The sequence below is a fragment of the Sprattus sprattus genome (genome assembly GCF_963457725.1).
Source record: "Sprattus sprattus genome assembly, chromosome: 3".
NCBI lineage: Eukaryota > Metazoa > Chordata > Actinopteri > Clupeiformes > Clupeidae > Sprattus > Sprattus sprattus.
The window spans coordinates 35,992,989-36,012,365 of NC_137922.1; the positions used below are offsets into that span (position 1 = coordinate 35,992,989).

A 19,377-nucleotide genomic window follows, 5' to 3' on the forward strand; every position below is an offset into this window, starting at 1 on the left:
GATGCAAATATATCACTCTTTTGAACACATAATGTTTTGGGAGGAGAGACGTTTTATTTTGCTGGGTCTAGCAAACCTGCCGGACTACTTTCGGTTTGACCAAAACTGGACGAGAACTCTGCTCACAGGACCCTGTCAGGGGTAAGTGATGCATGATGATTGCATGACACTGGTGACGGGGAAGCCATACAGATTCATGTCTTAAAAACCGAACTATCCCTTTAACGTACTGACTATGTATTAGTAAGCTGGCGTCTGCATCTGAGGCGGGCGGGGTGGTTAGCTCTCTCACCCCTGGCACGGGGCCCTCTCCACAGCCAGTCCAGTACCCTGCTCCCCTGCTGCGTGAACAAACCCCCCTTGCTGTGCCAGTTTCACACTGGCAAAACACACTCTCAAGCACCACCGGCAGACTGACGAATCCCCCCCACCCCCTCCCCGCCAACCCGTTGAACCAGCAACCCGGTGCTAAAAAAGCCTCCATCTTGGCTGCAGGGGGTGGTGGGATGGTGGCTCAGCTGTGTGGACAGCCAGCCATCGCTTCTCTCGCATTGTCTCTCCTCATCAGCGCCACCCCCCTCTCCACTCCCTCTCACTCCCCCATCCTCCTCCACAACCGCCCCAACCCCCTGAGAGGGAAAGGCATCAATCTCGTCTCCGCTCTGTCTCCCCGCGGTTTCCCTTCTTTTCGCTCTCTCCCGTTTCTTTTCCTCCCCTTGTCATTTTCTCCCATTCTCCACCTCTGTCATTCTTTTTTTTCCCTTTTCTGTTTCTTCTTCTTTTTGTGGAGTCTCTCTCTCTCTCTCTTTCACGGGCGAGGGAATATCCAGATCACCGCAGGTAATTGGCAGGGATTGCCAGCCACATCGGGGAGATGAGATCTTGGTGGAGACTGCTGTGGATGTGTGGGGGTATCGGCACCCGCTGAGAGGCACAAGGACATTTCCGCTTTGAAGTGCCAAACACACTTCATCACAGTCCTCTCCCCCTTCCTCGCCCATCTCCCTCCCTCTCACTCTGAGACCAATGCCACAGTCTTCCCCCCGAATGACACCTATCATGGTGCCACTCTCCCCCCTCCAGTGCCCTCAGCCTGAGGAGCTGTCCTGGTGGGCTGACAAGGGGCAGGGACAGGTAATGAGGGCTTGTGTTGGGTGTGTCCACTAGGGCACTCTAAGGCACTAGGCATTAAGATCAGACTGTGTGTTAGTGTGTGGGCATGTGTGTGTGTTTGGGCATGAACATAAATTCACCTGACAGTGAAAGAATGAATACACAGGGTGTGTCTTCCTGCCTGGGAAGGCCCTACTCACACACACACACACACACACACACACACACACACACACACACACACACACACACACACACAAACACACCCCTACACAGTCCACAGTCACATGTACACATGTGCGTACATGCATGCTAAAGCACTTGCAGTGTGTGAGGGAGTGCAGAGTGGTTGTTGTCTTTATGATTATGCCCACACACGCTTAATGAGGAAGTGTGTGAAATGCGTGTGGATCTGAATGCGTGCACTCAATTCAATGCCAGAAACAAGCATTCTCCCACTACCACAGCAGCGCAGAGATGCAAACATAAAACACAGGCCTGGAGTAGCATTCAGGAGTGTTTTCTTTCACCAAAACTCCAGGGCCTTGCAAGGGGAAGTTTGGGAAACAGGAAAGCAGTGTTTTTGTGTGTCTGTGTTGAGACCCTCGGTCGCCCCTGCCTGGAGCGGGTATATGGTTCCTTGTAATTCTCTACACCTGGAGTGGGAGTCGGCTATGAAGGCCAGAACATCTCTCTTTCTCTAACAGACATTCCAATACTCACACATCCACTCTGTCCCCAACACTCACTTACACACACACATCATTCGCTGGCACTCACACATTTATATTTCACTCACACTTACACCCACAATCACACTCATTCCCACATTCATATTCATACTCATACACTCACTCAAACTCACACATACTCACTCACACTCATACACACATACTCACACTCACACATACTCACTGTCACTCATACACACATACTCACACTCACATTCACACTCATACTGTACAACACCAGCCTCACTCTGTTATTGCCTGGTATTGCATTTATCCACATATGCATCCACAGTCACTTGCGTACCATCCCCTTGACATTCATATTTCTCTCGAGTCTGAAGATTCATGAATTCTTTAGTTTGAACTTCACTTGGTGGCTGTGTCCCTTTCTTATTAAGCCTGAATCAAAACAGTCAGAATATGCAGATTAAGACAGTAGAAAAGCCCTAAAGACTGTGGTCATAGCCTGTCATTTTGTTCTTAAAAGGTTTTCATAAATATGCTCCCTGAAGGGTGTTCCTTCTTCTCCCCCCTCATCTTCACTCTCTATGTTATTCCGTCATATCCTTTCTCTCGCTCTCGCTCTTTTTCTCTGTCTCTCTTTCTTCTCTGTCTTTCTGTAGGATTCTGGAGCGCTACGTTCAAGACCAAATCCCCGGGGCCAAAGTCGTTGTGGAGTCCATCGGGCCTCGTCGCTACGGAGACAGCTTTGAGCAAGAGGATTATACCAAGTCGGACCTGATGGTGTACGCCATCGACCCCCTGACCAATCGCGCGCTGTCTCGTCAAGAGCTCTACAAGTGGGTGCCTTTCTCATTGTCATCTTTTCACCGGTCTCTCATTCTCAATGCTCCTGCTCTCTCTATCTCTATCCCTCTTCTCTATCCTTCCCTCTCTGTTTTCGCCTTTTTCATCCACCCCGTCTTCCTTTTATCCTCCCTTTGACTTAGTCTTCATCACACCGTCTTTTTTTCTCGTTTATCAACATTCATCCTCTCAGCCATTTAAGATGAGCATCTGAACTCCCCTTATCCCACCCAGAGGGACTGTTTTCACACATCCTCTCCCCCATCACAATAGGTTCCCATGTAACACCTGAGCTGCGTGCACTTTAGGCAAACAGAGGCATGTGCTTTTTAAATGGTAAGATTTTGTCCAGCATCCATGTTTGTTCTCCAAAAACTGCCTGCTCAGACCATTAGTGTGTGTTTGCACACATTCACAGTGAACCCAAAGCCAAAATGAAACACTGTTCCCAAACCCCCCCCCCCACACACACACACACGCACACGCACACAAACACACACACACACACTCGCACACATTTCCTGGACACTCACCTTTCCCCACATCAGGCCATTTGCACAAGCCATCATCAACAAACTCAGCCTGACCCTGAGTTTGGTCAGGAGCTCTTGGTCATATATAGGTCTGACATTAAATATAATTTTGGCTAAACTATTCCCAGCAGACTTGGATGCATATTAAGGGTACGTAGGCTAGCACATTTGTTGACAGGCAGTGCTGGCAGTGCTGACAGGCATTGCTGACAGGCAGTGCTGAGACGGGTAGTCAGTGTGGTTGTGCTCCTTCCCTCTGTTCTTCAGAACACCTGCTTCATAACTCATTCACCTCACTCTCTTGCACTCCGTGCTACACCAATATTATGATAGCCAGCTTCCCTGGGTAAGGGCACCATTAGCTGTTTACACCTCCATCCTAAAACCGCTCAACAAACAAGGAGTAACACTCGGTGTGTAAGGACTTAATCCACCCCTAGATCTTTCTCAGTGGTAATATGTTATTTGTTGTCTCCGAGAGGCAAAGTCGTGCGAAAGCTTCCCTGATGTCGTCGTATGGACTGTTTGCCAACTGTCAACTGCCCGGCTTTTAGTAAATGAATTAGATGTGCTTCACACAAAGCGGCAGGGAGAGGCCTTGGAGAGAAAAGTCTCATAATTGTTTTTTTTTGTATTGGAAGAGAGTGTTTGAGTGAAGGAAGGAAGAAAGGTTTAACAAATGCTAATGTTAATATGTAGTGACAGTGGCTTGATTTGACTAATACAGGATCTATAATGGTCTTGTATTCATCTGTCATTGCCCATAACAGAAAAACAGGAGATCTCAGCAGATCAAAATAATGGGTCTCCGTGATCATCTGTGTAACATTATGTGACATGACAATATAGTTGATTTATGCAAGAATGTCCCCTGACTATACAACCTGTTCTTGGCAAATGGACATGGAGGATGCCACCATTTCTGTCATGTGGCTGCAGGTTTCTGAGCAGGAATTATGACCACAAAATCTCTCCTTTGATGATTGACCTCTTTATTCGTGGTTCACCCTACTTGAGGGGAAGGGAGTACATTTAGTGCCCTCTTTTAAAAGATTAATTTGTGAAGGCTTATCCACTTATATGATGGTCAAAGATGAGATGCTAATTGTTTGCCCCCTGACCATACAGCCGGTTGTAAGACTTCTGCCAAGACCGGACATGAGTGGTGTCAGCGTTGGGTATGTTCTGCAGGTTCCTGACGGGAATTATAACCACAGAATCTCTCCTTTGATCAGTGACCTCTTTATTATTGGGTTCACCCTACTTACTGCAGGAGGAACTTTAATGACCTCTATTTTAATATGCTTTTGTGAAGGCTTATTCATTTTTATGATGGTCAAAGATGAGATGGTAATTGTTTGTCTCCTGATAGCTCTATAGCCGGTTCTAAGACTTGTTCCAAGACCAGAGATGAATGACGTGTCACCGTTGTGCATGTTCCTCAAAGGTTCCTGGACGGAAAGCTGCTGGACATCAACAAGGAGTTCCAGCCTTATTTGGGCCGTGGCGGGCGCATCTTGGAGATCCGAACGCCGGACCTGGTGGCCAGCGTGAAGAAGTCGGTGCAGTCGGTGGGCTACACGGAGGGCGCGCTCCTCGCCCTGGCCATCATCATCATCCTGTGCTGCATACCCGCCATCCTCATCGTCATCGTCACCTACAGGCAGTGAGTACACACCTCTGCTGACGCAAACACATGCACACACACACACACACACACACATATTTTTACATGCGACACAAAAGCATGCTTACAGACACACGTGGGATGTGCACACACACCCAGTCACGATAATTACATGTGCCTTTGAAGAGATGTCATGCTCTATCAAATGCTGCATCTGCAATCTTGCACTGACATGGCGTGAAAGCAGTTTTAATTAACACCACGCAACACAAATATTAGAGGATCATTGTTGTGCATTCTAAAGAGAGGACCATTGTAACATTCTGCACACGTTAGCAGATCAGCACACATCTAGCGTAGCAATCATCAAACCCATCCCCAGTAGAATACAGTCCTCTGAAGGTGCTGTGGGTTTTTTATGAGTGTTGTTGTATTGCTGCAGCTTAGCCAAGTGTCCTGATGGGCTCAATAGAGCTGTTGGGAGGTTTACAGCTGGTTGGGATGCATTTGACCCAGCACCTCACTTTTTTATGAGTCTAATGACCTTCTATGTTTGTGTCCTCCTTGTATTGCCTGGCATCGGCGTCTGCTTCTTCATCATCTGCATCCTCAGATTTAAAGAGTGAGTATGATGTTGTCTTTGATAGATATTACATAGACATAAACAGCAAGTTCTCTCAGCACGTCACAATTCCAAGCACATATGCTCCATGACCCCCTGCTTTCTTTTATTTCTTTAAGAAAAAAAAGAAAACAGTACATTATTATTGTCTAGGACAGCACATGAAAAACATTAGGGGCAAAATTGGTTTCTTTGAATACACGGGAGTCGCTGTCTGAATTTGAGATTTGTATCGGTGTGTACGTGTGCAGTCTGGTGCCCCCTCCCGTCACGGTTCAGCCGGAGACAGAGGAGGAAAAGTTGTGGGTGGAGAAAGTGAAAGAGGAACCAGGCTTTTTACTAGATTCATTCAACTGATCCATGGTCTCAGTCCCATAGTGTATTGACATTGGAAAAGTGTTCACCCTAATTACTGCAGAGCCCGTCTCTTGAACTCTTTCAAGAGTTTCATAGAGTTTATATTGTTTCTGAGTTTGTGACTGTGTTACATCTAGAAGCATGCTTTTATACAAAGGCCTTTCCAAGGGCTGTTTCATAACCTGCTATTGACTCCTGTGATTCAAGGCGACAGGCAGAATGTGCCAAAACAGCTCGGATCCAAATGTCCCTGCCAGTGGGCAAATCTGTTGGTGCCGCCACCAACAACCTGTACGAGGAGCTGGGGGACAGCACCATGTAAGTGAATGTGTTTGTCACTTAAAATTGGATAATGTGGAGATGCGTGATTCAGCCATTCATTGATTTCATTAAGTAATGCTAACTAAATGTAATAGATAAAGGAATTTGGACATATGAATGTTAGTTTTGAACTTAATTATTGGTTTATTAATAGTGAAGCACATTGTTTTTCATATTAATTAATATAGTAGCTTAGCCTTAGCTTTAATGTACGTACTGGTGATATTTCCCACTTCCTGCTGCTAATACTGGATGTTCTGAGAAGCACAGGAAGGAGGGAGATAGTGTTGGAAATTGCCTCTGGTGATATTTTACTGTAAGCTCCCGGGCAAAAGTTAGTTTTCGGGGGGAACACTTTGACATCCTGCTATGACTGTTTGCTACATGCTGTGCTGTGGAAGGCAACACCAGGTGTGCTTCTGCAAAGTCTCTCTCTCTCTCTCTCTCTCTCTCTCTCTCTCTCTCTCTCTCTCTCTCTCTCTCTCTCTCTCTCTGTCTCTCACAGTTTTTTCCTGTCTAGATCTCTCATTTATGTTTGTGAATAATACTCCACAGTCAAACGCTGTGTTATCCAGGCATTGTTTTGAGCTAAGCTCACAACCCTGAGTAACTTTTCCTAGACTGTGTGCCAACATGACACTGCTTAGCTGTTAAGCTAAATGTGTAAGTTGTTCTGAGAAGCAGGCATGGCCTCTCTGGCTGAGAGGAAGAGGCTTATGATGATTTCACCAAAACTCCATAGCAAGGGAAAAGGCTCGTCAGAATGTCTTGGTCATACCTCAGCTGTTTTTTTTCTCTCTCTCTCATTCGTGCCTGGGAGATATGCTCCTTTTAACATAATAGGATTTCATATTCCATGAAAACACAATTTGGAATAAGGAAATTATTTCTTTCTCTTTTTTATTAAACTGAAAATACTATGCGATTACCCCCTACCCCACCCACCCTCACTCAGAAAGTGAAAGTGCCATGGGGGGGAATGGGATGTCAATTTAAGATAATTGAAATATTAATTCACACTGGGCCCCGTCATGATGGAACTATAATTAATTTTTATCGATAAGCCATTTGATGGCTCAGGACTGGTTTTTCAGCCTTAATAAGATGTGTCTGCAGGGAGATAGAGCTGCTTCTTCTTCTTACACGTGCAGTCAGAAATGTTCCTTTGCCTTATATCACTTGAGGGTAATACATATTGCCAAACCAGAGCTGGATTTTTTTTAGTGTTTGATGATTTCGTCTGTGCCTTATCTGACGAAACAACAGTGGTCTTCATCAATCCCTTTGGGGGGGTTTGCCCACAGGAGGCAAAATTGATGAGCTGTCCAGCAGAAAGGTCTTAGACATAATCATATATGAATTCCAATCCTCTCCTTGGTGAAATCATAATGTCTGGGTGGAAAAAAAACATGATTACTGCCACCCCTGTGCCCCTGCTGGTTTGGTGCCTCTGGCCAGCCTGATGATGATGATGATGATGATGATGATTATGATGATGATGTTGCCAGTGTGCCCTCCTCCCTCAGTGCCCCTCTTGCAGCTAAGGTGACTCATTCCTTGCACTGCCACCGTACTTTCACCCACCCTCTCTTCTCATCATCACCATTTTTATTGCCATCATCATCACCATCACCATCATCATTACCATCATTACCATGATCATTGCTGTCATCTTAAAATAATAGCTTAAATAGACACTCAATATCATACCTTAAGTGTTCTTGTTTACTATGTTTTTTCATTGCTTCCTTAACTTATTCTTCTGAATGGATATCAGGCTTAAGTAAGTAAATCTGTGTCTGCTCATGGATGTGTGTGCGTTTTGATGTGCCGTAGCGAGCTACACTCCAGTAGCATATGTATGTTGTGAGTGGACTGTGTATCCCAGTAGTTAGTTTGTTTGGCTTTTAAGCTGCCTTGGTTCCCTGGTTTCCATCGTAGTTTGATGCAGTCCCAGGGCTTCATTGTGTATGTATAGCATAGGAGCGCTTTGATAGTCGCACAAGAAGGTCAAGCTGGACGTGTCGTCTGGCAGACAGCTAGGCCTTCGCTCTTAGCCAATTCAGCATTCCGCTTTAGCCACTGCAGGGTGCTGCTGGAGCCGTGATAGCTGCACATTTCCCTATTTGTGATAGATAAGCTCCTTAACACCTGCCTCTATCCAGCCATTTTGTCTGCAGGGCTACACTATATTTGTTTTGGTAGCAACGGTGGGCAATGTGTTTTTGTAGCTTACGCTGAAGTCCTCACTGGTCTCAGAGGGCCTGTGTGCTGTGTAATTTGCTGGTTTAGTTTCCAATCATCCCATGTTGTGTTTTGAATCCTTAAGTGTGTCGTCTAGAAGGCGTTGTCTGTTGCTGTGTGGCAGTTGTAGATATTTGTTTTGTAAATATTTGAACGCTTTTAAAAAGTGTTTGAGTCACAGCCAACTCATTTCTAAAGATTAATAACTATTTTCTCTAGACCAGGGGTTTTCAATAGGTGAGGCGGGCCTCCCCTGGGGGTCGCCAAAGAGTCGCAGGGGAGGCGCGAAACAAGCAAAGAAATATATAACGGTTTCCGTTTCTGCAGTTAACTCATTGTTCGTGCTTGCGTGTGTGAACAAGTTGGCCCAATGAAAAATGCATCGCTTTCTGATACAACAACCGAAGTCAGCAGAAAGGGAGGAGCCCACAAAAAAAAATGTAGGAAATATGATCCCGATTACTTAAAAATAGGGTTTACATGGTCGGGTTCCGAGAGCGCACCTCTGCCACAGTGTGTGGTGTGCAAAGAGGTTTTGGCTAACGATAGTATGCGGCCATGCAAACTGCGCCGTCATATGGAAACAAAGCACACGACTTTAGTTAACAAGCCACTGGAGTTTTTTGAGAGGAAACGTGATGAATTGCGGTCACAATTATTATTATTATTATTATTATTTCAGTTGACGTCTCGTGTTGACGCGAGTTCAGTTTGACACTGTCGTCTGTTAAGTTGTCTGCTGTTGAAAACGATTGTTTATGAATTTGCAATGAGAGTTCAATTTTAAAAGTAGGCATAGGCCCTCTGTTCGTGATGTTTCAATAAAAGTAGCCTCTGACATGGAAATATTGGATGGACATTTTATGAATAGGCCCTTTTTTGTGAATGTACTTTGTTAAAAGAAATACAAATAAAAAAAACATGTAGGCCTATTGGGCTATCAGTTGTTTTTCAAACATCATTCCAGGAACACAAAATACCTGTGTGGGGTTTCCAAGGGGAGGCTCACATTCAATGAAATTGAAAACCCCTGCTCTAGACTGTACAGTGACTATAATGCTTTTTTGTTACTCTGAAACTTCGCCCTTCCATTTCTTCTTCTGTTTCATTCTGTTTGTTTATTTCTGTCTAATTTTCCGCTCAAGCCATTCTGTTCTGTCTGTTTTTTTTCCTTTCTTCTTCCCCCCCCCCCCCCCCCCCCCTCATTCACCCCCCAAACACACACACACACCATTGTGATCTGAAGCAATCATGGCGTGATCGGGGCAGGCGACCGCCAGCGTCTCATCAGCACGTTGGCCACGCGCGCAATCTCCAAAGCGCACAATGGCACCCTGCTCAACAACCTGCCCAAATCCAGCAGCAACATTACCTTCCTGTCGGACGAGAACCCAGTGACCACGCACAACCCGCTGTACGCCGATGACGGCACGCAGAGCAGCCCGGGCGCCGATGGCAAGGCACAGCGGCGCCGCGACCTGCTGGGCACGCACTCGCCACAGCGCCGCCGCCTGAAGGGGGTGCTGTCGCGCTTCCCGATGCCCAAAGATGCACGCTCCGGACACGCCTGGACGCTGCCCTCCAGGCTGCGAGGGGCGAACGCCTACGAGACGCTGCGGAGGAAGGCAGCGCTAGACCGCACGGGCCGCTGGGAGACGCAGATGAAAAGGAGCAGGGGGCACGATATGGGCATCAATGAGCTAGCGGGTGGAGGGGGTGGAGGAGCAGGGATCGAGCAGAAGCTGTCCGTGAAGGAGCAGGCGAGGCAGTTCGAGCAGCAGGCGCTGCAGGAGGCCATACAGGAGGCCAAGCAGCGGCAGAATCGGGATTCCAGGTGCTCGCTGGACTACCTGATGATGGCGTTTGATAGGCCGCCACCGCCGCCTCCCCCACCAGACGGGCCCCCAGCGATCGTGGTCACACAGACCGATGGGTCCTCTCCCCCGCCGACCCACAAGCCCACCCCACCAGCCCTCCGCAAGATCAGGGCCAGTTTCGCCTCCGAGCCGTACTCGGTCACTGTGGAGATCATCCCCGACCCGCCCAGTGTTCCGCCTCCGCCTCCCCCAACCCCCCCTCCCCCAACCCAGTCTCCTCCCCCCCCTCCCACCTCTCCTTCGCCCGAGTCCTACTCTACCCCCCCACAATCCCCACCACAATACCAACCTCCACACCCCCCACCACCTCCTCCGCCTCCCCTCCCTCCTCCCTCCATGGACCCACCTTCCTCAGTCCCAGGCATTGCCTCCCCATTCGTGCTCCCGCCCCTCCCCGCAGTGACCTCCCTGCGGCCGGTCTCACTCCGACCCCCGCCACCTCCGCTCCCCTCTTTGGAGCCCGAGCAGCCCCGCCGCGAGCTCAAGGGCATCCTTAAGAACATCAAGAACATAGCCGACATAGAGAAGTCCGTTGCCAACATGTACAGTCAGATCGACAAGAAACAGAGGCACCCCAAGCCCCTCTCCAGAAGCCAGACAGAGGAGGCCGAGGCTGGGGAGGAAGCTGCGGTTCCGGCGGCTGAGGTGGAGGTGGCGGTTGAGGTGGCAGGTGATGGAGCAGCGGAGCCAGCGATGGAGGACACTGGGGAGGCTCTCCCTGTGCTGCCGCCCCTCAACCCCAACATGAACTCCATCGTGGAGGAGCTGGAAAAGCGTTTCCCCTCTCTGTCTACCAGCATGTGACTCTAACCATCTCTCTCTCTCTCTCTCTCTCTCTCTCTCTCTCTCTCTCACTCTCTCCCTCTCTCTCTCACTTTCTCTCTCTTTGTCTCACTGTCTATCACTCTCACTTACTCTCACTCACTTATTTACTCTCTCTCAATCTTACTTACTCACTCACTCAATCTCACTCACTCACTCACCTTCTCTTAATCTGTCTTTTTCTCTGTAGCGCTTAAATTCACAGACTCATTTCATCACGTTGTTTTGTTCTTTTGTTTCTTCTTTTTTACACGGTTCACACGGTTTGCAGAGTTCTTGCAGTTGTTCCGTCAGTCTTCTGGCATTTCTTGAGACATTGTGAACACTGGGAAGTAAGGGGGGGGGGGGTGTTATTTTGTAAACAGTAATATTTTTCCAGTTTGTGATTCAGTTCAAAATACAATTGTGTGTGTGTGTGTTTGTGTGTCTGTGAGTGTGTGTGCGTCCGTGTTATTGAGTTACGTAAGTAAGTGTTTTTAAATCACTGAGACGGACTTGGAAAAGATGAATGGAGGCAGTAGTTTCTGTTTTTTTCTCTCATTTTGACAGTCAATTTGGTTACCCAGAAGGTTCTGTTCCATGTTCAGTTAACTTTGTCTGAAGGCTCCTCTCCGGGGAGGAATTTGAAATGAGGCTATAATTTAGTTTTACTTGGCTGCACATATGTATTCTATAAAAACATTGCTCAAATCCACGCTTCATGCTTTCTGTCTCCCATTTCTCCTGTTCTTTTCTCTTGGACTCTTTGGGCCATAGTTTAATAGATGTGCACTGCAGGTTCAAACGCGCAACAAAGACAGGCATGGCGGAGAGCTATTTTCAGTACTAGGGCACATTCATTTGGTAATTGCATAACATGTGCACAGACCGAAGTGCTTTCGAGGGCAGACCAAGACTTCATTTGGGTGTGTCTGATCGAAATGTAGGCGTGGTTAGGATATTGTTTTGAGGAAGGCGTTCTGTCACTTCCGTCTTACAATGTCTGTGAGGCGCATCTAATCTAATCTCTTCACAGTTTGACAGCATAACATCAACCACTCAGGGACTAAATTGACGATCATTTAACTCAACAAAATATGTTGCCAAATGGCTATGTAGGCTATGCAACTACACTTAACACCACACAGACAGTGAATAAAAGAATCCAGTAGCCTATCGTTTATCAGGGCCTTAATGTTTAAAAAAAAAAAAAAAACTGAAAGTGAGACAGAGAATTTACATTTCTTTTTTGTTTCATAGCCTAGTACTCACTCGGTTTAGACCACAGATCACCGTGCCGTTCTCCCATTTAGCATTCTAAAATAAAGGTCTCTCGGTAAAGTGGTAGTTAAGATTGAACTTGGAAGTGCAAAAAGGAATGAATCAAGTCAGACACAGAAACATCATTTCTTATTTTGTATTATTATTTGAATCTTCGCTTGGTTTATTAACCATTTGGGATTATTCACTCTTCACTCTGGAAATAAACTATAACCTGTGTTTCATGGACATCTTTGCTGGGAATGATTTGCCAATAAACTGTGAGTATGTCATCATTGTGCAAGAAAATGCTTTGAAGATGACCTTGATGTTTTTTGGTTTATCAGTTAAGTTCCTATACAGCACTTTCTTTTCTCCATCACATAAGTGGTTATACAATCATTTCCCTAATATCTTATGTAGCTTGTTTGCGTGCATGTTTATTATGTAAATGTTAAATAACGTGAAGACCACAGCAATGATTAGAATTTGGTAGTTTGGAGTGTGCTGGGCATAATTTATCAATTCAACATATTTAATAATTTCACAATGACAATTTAACAGTTTAAATATTTGTATAACATGTACTGATGTCTTTTCGAGTTAAACCAAACAAAAGATAAGTGGCTTGTCATGACAGCACATGCCAGAATTCCTGCCGGCTCAGAAGACACAAATTCAACGGTACACCCACAAATGAATGTGCTGTTTTACCGGTCCCTCCTGTTCTCTCTTTGGTGTTGCGCCATTTTCTGACTACCAATTCGGCACACACTTAGCACACAGCTCATTGCCCTGTGAGATTAGGGCCCTTTGTCTTGCCCCGATGCCACACAGGTGGTTTGGGTATGTTTGCATTATGCATTATGTAAAAGCCTTTTCTAAGAAAGTTATTCAGCATTGGTTCCACCTGCCAAAGAGAAAAAAGAAATTGAGCTCCTTGAACTTGCCACTGACAGCAAACCTGCGCAAAGTGGTCGATGACATTCGAACTTCACTGTGGAATTCATGAAAGGAGTGAGCACAGAAGCACTTATAAGATCCACCTATTGGTTTCCGTTTAGAGCTCAGTCACAGGTGAGCGAGCGTATCTCCTCAGGCAGTCACTATTTCTGTCACTTAATGACAGGAAGATCAGCTGGAGAGAATATGGACGGCCATCATTGGTCTTTAATTAAAGACTGGATTTCTGGTGCAATGATATGCAACAGAAGGTCAAAGATGACCCCACTGGATGTGGGGTAACAGTCATGTGCCTGTGTAGTCATGTGCCAAGTGTGTGTATGCCCAAGTACTGAAAACATTTACATTGTTTCCATTGTGTAGGATTAGTCTTTTCCTAATTTAGGTCAGTGATGGCTGTGCTAAACGCTGTGCGACGTTTTATTACCCTACCCTTGCACACACGCTAGGCCCAGTAGCATGCCTCTGCATATGTTAGCCTCACCGGGAGCAACTACGCCATCAAGTTATCGGACACTGAACGCAAATCCCTGAGATTGATCATTCGTTGATCGATGCCTCTTTGTGCGCTCACCTCTCCTCGCCTCTCCGCTTCTCACACTTGGGAGTGTTTGCTAGGCACGTACGATGTGACTCTTCCAGCATTTCTGTCTAATCCTGGTTTAAATGAGATAACCTACTCAAGGGATCCACCTGCCTTCACTAGAGGACCTGTTGACACCCGTGCTGATGTGTGAAGCTGCATCCTGTCTCCTTTTCTATAAATAGAGCCAACGTTGTTTAGCTTGATCCCAAAAATGCAAACATATAAAATAGATAAATACTTTAAAATGGCAGTAGCCCTTAATTCAAGAAACAATATTAGGTAGCAATTAATAACATTAATAATAACAAAACTAATATTATAATAATATTAGCAGCAACAATGCAAAATACCAAAACTATGACTCCAGCACATGCAGTTTAGTTAATGCATCACAAGCTCTCATACATACAATAAAAAGCTTTCATACACACATATGAAAAGTTTTCATATGTGTGGATTAGAGCCTTTCAGTTTATATGTGTTTGAGAGCTTTTCAGTAGTGTATGTGAGATCTTTTCATATGTGTATGTAAGAGATATTCTGAATAATGTCCCTCACGGCCCCTCATAACTCCATCTCTCACCACGTCCACGTCCACCACAACTACAACCAAACCACCCAAAAACCCTAATACCCTCATACCCAGCCCTAATAATCCTAGTTTGTGTCAAGTAATTCAAAATAATAATAAAACAAAGCCCTTGTTGCAAGATAGTTCTTTGCGTTTCTAAGTGGCTGAATTTGAGTGGTTGTACTCCTTAATCCCTCCCAAATTCACCTTCAGAACACCTCAATGTCATTATCATTTCTAACTCCCATTCACCTGTTGTAGCCTGAAGTTCTCACCTAGTATGCCTTCGGCTCCATCAGTGAAACTCACACAACTGAACCTCATTGTAGTTATTGAGGGAGTGATAAAAACCTGGTGTTGCACCCCATTTCTGTGTACTGCATGTATTGCATTTCTTAATGGTATTGTTGCCCTGAAAACAAAATGCTTCATCTTTAATCTTTCTGACAGTTATATGTTTTGTTTGTTTACCTCTTGACTTTGTGTTTTACTCAAACCCTACAGAGGTGTTCCATGTCTTATTTCATTATTAGACCATCAACAGATTGATCAGTGAATCTAACAGAAGACAGGTGGCATTAGTCCAAATGGCCTTTTGTAAAGACAGAATTACTGTCGGCGGAAATTCCCTGGTCTGACATCCAAATGCACTCATTAAACACGTAAACAGCACAACAGCTGCGAGCGCCAGAGCCAGTGTTTCGATCATGTTGCGTCACGGACAACCTGACAGGTGAACTCTTTGTTTTGGCACTGTGGCCGCTGCTTTTCTGGCACATTTAATAGAAAATATATGGACCCCACTCACCCATCCATTCATCTCTCTCTCTCTTTCTCTCTCTCTATCACTCTGTCTCTCTCTCTCTGTCTCTCTCACTTTCTCTCTCCTCGCACACATGCGGTGGGTCCGGAGATGAATGGCCGCCTCCTGCTGCGGTGTCACTCGTCCGTGCTGCAAAAGAACGATGAGCGCTCACTTGGTCACGCAACCTTGGCGCTGTGTGTGTGTGTATGTGTGTGCGCATGTGTGTGTGTGGGTGTTTCAGAGGTGAACGTTCCAGTCGTGTCACTCCAAGGCCCCAGCAGTGGAGGCCAGAAGGCAAACACGCAGATGCTAGAGCACAGATAGTTGAGTGTTATTAATTAACCAGCCTGTGGAGCCCTGGAGTGGGCCATTTGTCTCAGAGCTGGCTAGACTTGCCCAGGCCAACCCTTTAATAGGGCCCGTTATCTATCACACAAGGTGTCCAGAGCAGAGCAGGAATATTCCGGAGAGAAAGGAGCGAGAGGAATTTCCCTGGACGAGTGTCATTGGTCGCTCGGAATGTAACACTGCAAGGAGGGATGGCAGGGGCGGGGGGGGGGGGGGGGGGGGGGGGGGGGTTACAGGGGGGATCAGGAATTGCCAGGTGGGGGGGGTAGAGTAGAAACCGGGAGTGTAGGATTCTCCAGAAGTCCTCTGAAAGTCACATACCCTTGTTTAGCGATAAATCTTCATTCTGAATTCCTCATTACACCGCCATCAGAGAACAATTGGAGCAATTTGGCTGTGATGGTCGACCGCCTGCCGGGAATTTTAATTTCCCAGCCCGTGTGCAAGCGAAAGGGGGCTTCCTCACAGATTGCAGCACCGTCGCCACTCCTCTGCTCAGTCATGTTCTCACTTATACATGTGAAAGTGTGCGCACACACACTTGCACTAGCACAGATACACAAACAACATGGCTTCACACACACACACACACACACACACACACACACACACATATTGCCACATACACACACAAACACTGTAAAAATGCAGAAACCCTCATTTCCATTCAAATAAGATGCTCTTGTGCTTAGCAGATAAGAGGTTCTTTTCTGGGGGGTTTGAATGCAGGAATGTGAGGTGGATCATGTATGCCAGTGCCTGGCTGCCCTTGACTACTGAATGGGACAGCACATTCCTGTATCTACCCACACACACACACACACACACACACACACACACGCTCACACACACGCACACACACACACATGCACACACACACGCACACACACGCTCACACACACGCACACACACACATGCACACACACATGCACACACGCACACACACACACATGCACACACACACACGCACGCATGCACACATGCACGCATGCACACACACACACACACACACGTACACACACACACGCACACACACACATGCACACACACACGCACACACACACACACACACACGCACAAAAATCGTGAGGGGCCGTGTGAAACTCAACCAAAAAAAAAGAAAATTTCATTTTTGGATTAAAACACACACACACACACACACACACACACACACACACACACACAAATGTCTGCCCAGGTACAAGATGCCTGTCAGCCTGATCGACCATCACAGGCAAACAGAGTTGTAGTAGTGATTGGAGACTCAACACCAACACAATCACAGAGGCGCATTTCCCAACTTGAAAAACACATAATAATGCTGTTTAGTGGACAGGAAGCCCTGTTAATCATCAGGTTTACAATCAATTTCTGAAATGATTGGGGATAGTAGGGTTGAGGGTGGGCTCTCGTCCCATGGTGCGACCAGCCTTTTTCCCCCGCCTAAGACCTACCCCTGAGAAAGTTTACATGATAAAAAAACACACACTTTTTAATGTGTTTACTCTGATACCACATCTGAATCTAATGTTCTTTCTATGGAGCCTTCATATCTTTTTTATTGCTTTCTCTCTGTCTGTCTTTAACTGCCCCACAGAGCCCCTGCTTTCATGCATTTTGCTGACTAAGACTTAATAATAAAACAGATTTATGAGAAATGTGTTTTGTGTCCGCTTTTCAAGTAAAGTGTGCCCTGCCATCACTGCACTCTTGCATTTGAAAGGGAAAGATGGCCAAGACATTTGATTTAAGCAACCCCCCCCCCCCCCCCCCCTTTCTAGAGATAGCGGAGCATATATAATGCTTAACTTTCACAATGCCTAAGGCTGTTTATCTCTCGTAATCTCACTCCCTGCTCTCTCCACCATGTTTGTCCTTCACAGGAGAGGCTACGGACATCAGGAGGTAAGTGTTTTCATTTTCCGTTGAAAAAAAACAAAAAATACATTACATTTGTCCTAGAATGCATTTTCTCTTTGCTGAAAAGCCTGAGTCCATTTTTATCACTAGATAGAGCTTGATAAAAAAGTAAAATGATTTCCAGATCAGGATTAAAGGGGAAAATACTGAAAACTTTGTGTGTGTCTGGGGAGATTGAGGTGTGTGTGGGTCTTCTTCTAAAACTGCTAGGTCGGCGGACCTGCCACCTCGGCTGTGATTGATGGGGGGGAACAGACAGGCAAAACTGTCATTTTTTTTTTTCTTTTATCAAACTCAACCCTGACCTCTTCCCTCAAGCTTGAGTCCCTCCTTGCCTTCACTCCCGGTCCTTTATTGTTTTAAAACAAAGCTCTCTTTCTTTTCTGTTTCGCCTCTTCCTCTCCTCTGTCTCCCCATCCTCTCTGTTCTCTGAATGATGGCAGCAGCAACAACTTCTGCGACCTTCTCTCTTGCGGCCTGAGGTATACTTTCTTTCTTTCTTTCTAATGTTTCCTTTAATTGTCTCCTTGCTTCTGTCTCCTCTCCTCTCCTCTCACGGCCTTGTTGTCTGCTCTGGCTCCATTCTCTTTCTCTATGTCCAGTCAGTCTTTCTTCCTCGTCGTCTCGTTTACACATTAGGCCGCTTTATGTTGTCTTTTATTTTTTACTCTCTACCTTTCAGTCACTTGCACGCTCTCTCTCTCTCTCTCTCTCTCTCTATCTCTCTCTCTCTCTTTCTCTCTGTCACACACACACACACACACACACAGTCTTTGTGCTTCTTTGTATGGATAATGAGTCTCTTTTCTCGGCAGGAGCTCTCAATGGAGTCGGGCATCGACCCTGGGCAGGACTATTACACCCAGGATTACTATAATTATGAACACGGGTGAGCGACTTCATCTCAGACAGGCCTGCTGCTTCAGAAAACAGCAGCCACTTCTGTGCTCTCTCTCAATGCCTCCCACACACACATACACACACACACACCCACACACACACACACCCACACACACCCACACGGAAGACACAAAAAAGAGTGTGTGATACTGTGGGCAGCAGAGCTGGTCGTAACAAAGCAGTGTAATAGTCTGATGACCACAGAAGAATTGAAGCCTGTGAAAAATGAATGAATCATTATCGAGAGGATGAATCATTAACAAAAGGATGTATGGTCATTATACACTTCAAAAGATTATGAATAGGGCACACACTTGAGCTAATGTATTATTTGTGTCTCTCCATACACACACACACACACAAATATAGATGTTTGAGTGAGTGTGTATATATATATACATATATATACAGTATATGTATATATGTACACGTATATATATATTTATTATAGCATGCCGTTCAGGAAATTCAGCCAAGGAAACTTAATGCAGCTGATGAAAAACACATCAAGCTTATTTACCTTCGAAATCGGAAGATTTCAAGCAGTGGCATCAGCTCAGAACTGGCAGAAACCAGTGGTACCCAGGTACAGACATTTACTGTCCGGGGAAGTCTGGCCAGAAGTGGTCTTCATGGAAGAGTTGCAGCCAAAAAGCTCTATCCCGACAAGGAAACAAGGCCAAGTGACTGAACTAAGCACGTAAACATAGAAACTAGGGTGCAGAAACATGGCAGAAGGTGCTCTGGACTGATGAGTCAAAATTAGAAATATTTGGCTGTAGAAGAAGGCAGTTTGTTCGCTGGAGGCTGGAGAGAGGTACAATAATGAGAGTCTGCAGGCAACAGTGAAGCATGGTAGAGGTTCCTTTCCAGTTTGGGGCTGCATTTCTGCAAGTCGAGTTGGAGATTTGGTCAGGATGAATGGTGTCCTCAATGCTGAGAAATACAGGCAGATACTAATCCATCATGCAATACCATCAGGGAGGCGTAT

General features: G+C 45.9%; 2 protein-coding genes across 2 annotated transcripts in view; both read left to right on the plus strand.

Moving 5' to 3' along the window:
- Positions 1–19,377, plus strand: part of pcdh15b (protocadherin-related 15b) — a gene marked incomplete at both ends in the record, with an annotated part of 193,723 nt that overhangs the window by 164,792 nt on the left and 9,554 nt on the right. Inside the window, 6 exons of the mRNA XM_080835675.1 lie at positions 2,468–2,644; positions 4,632–4,850; positions 5,998–6,108; positions 17,450–17,471; positions 17,930–17,968; positions 18,302–18,375. Coding sequence (XP_080691801.1) covers positions 2,468–2,644; positions 4,632–4,850; positions 5,998–6,108; positions 17,450–17,471; positions 17,930–17,968; positions 18,302–18,375 — 642 coding nt within the window. The remainder of the gene's footprint in view (positions 1–2,467; positions 2,645–4,631; positions 4,851–5,997; positions 6,109–17,449; positions 17,472–17,929; positions 17,969–18,301; positions 18,376–19,377) is intronic.
- Positions 8,836–11,036, plus strand: LOC308362044 (protocadherin-15-like; the record flags this gene model as incomplete). The annotated part of the gene is made up of 2 exons (XM_080834535.1): positions 8,836–8,875; positions 9,625–11,036. The coding sequence occupies 2 exons, from the start codon at positions 8,836–8,838 to the stop codon at positions 11,034–11,036; spliced, it is 1,452 nt and encodes a 483-aa protein (XP_080690661.1).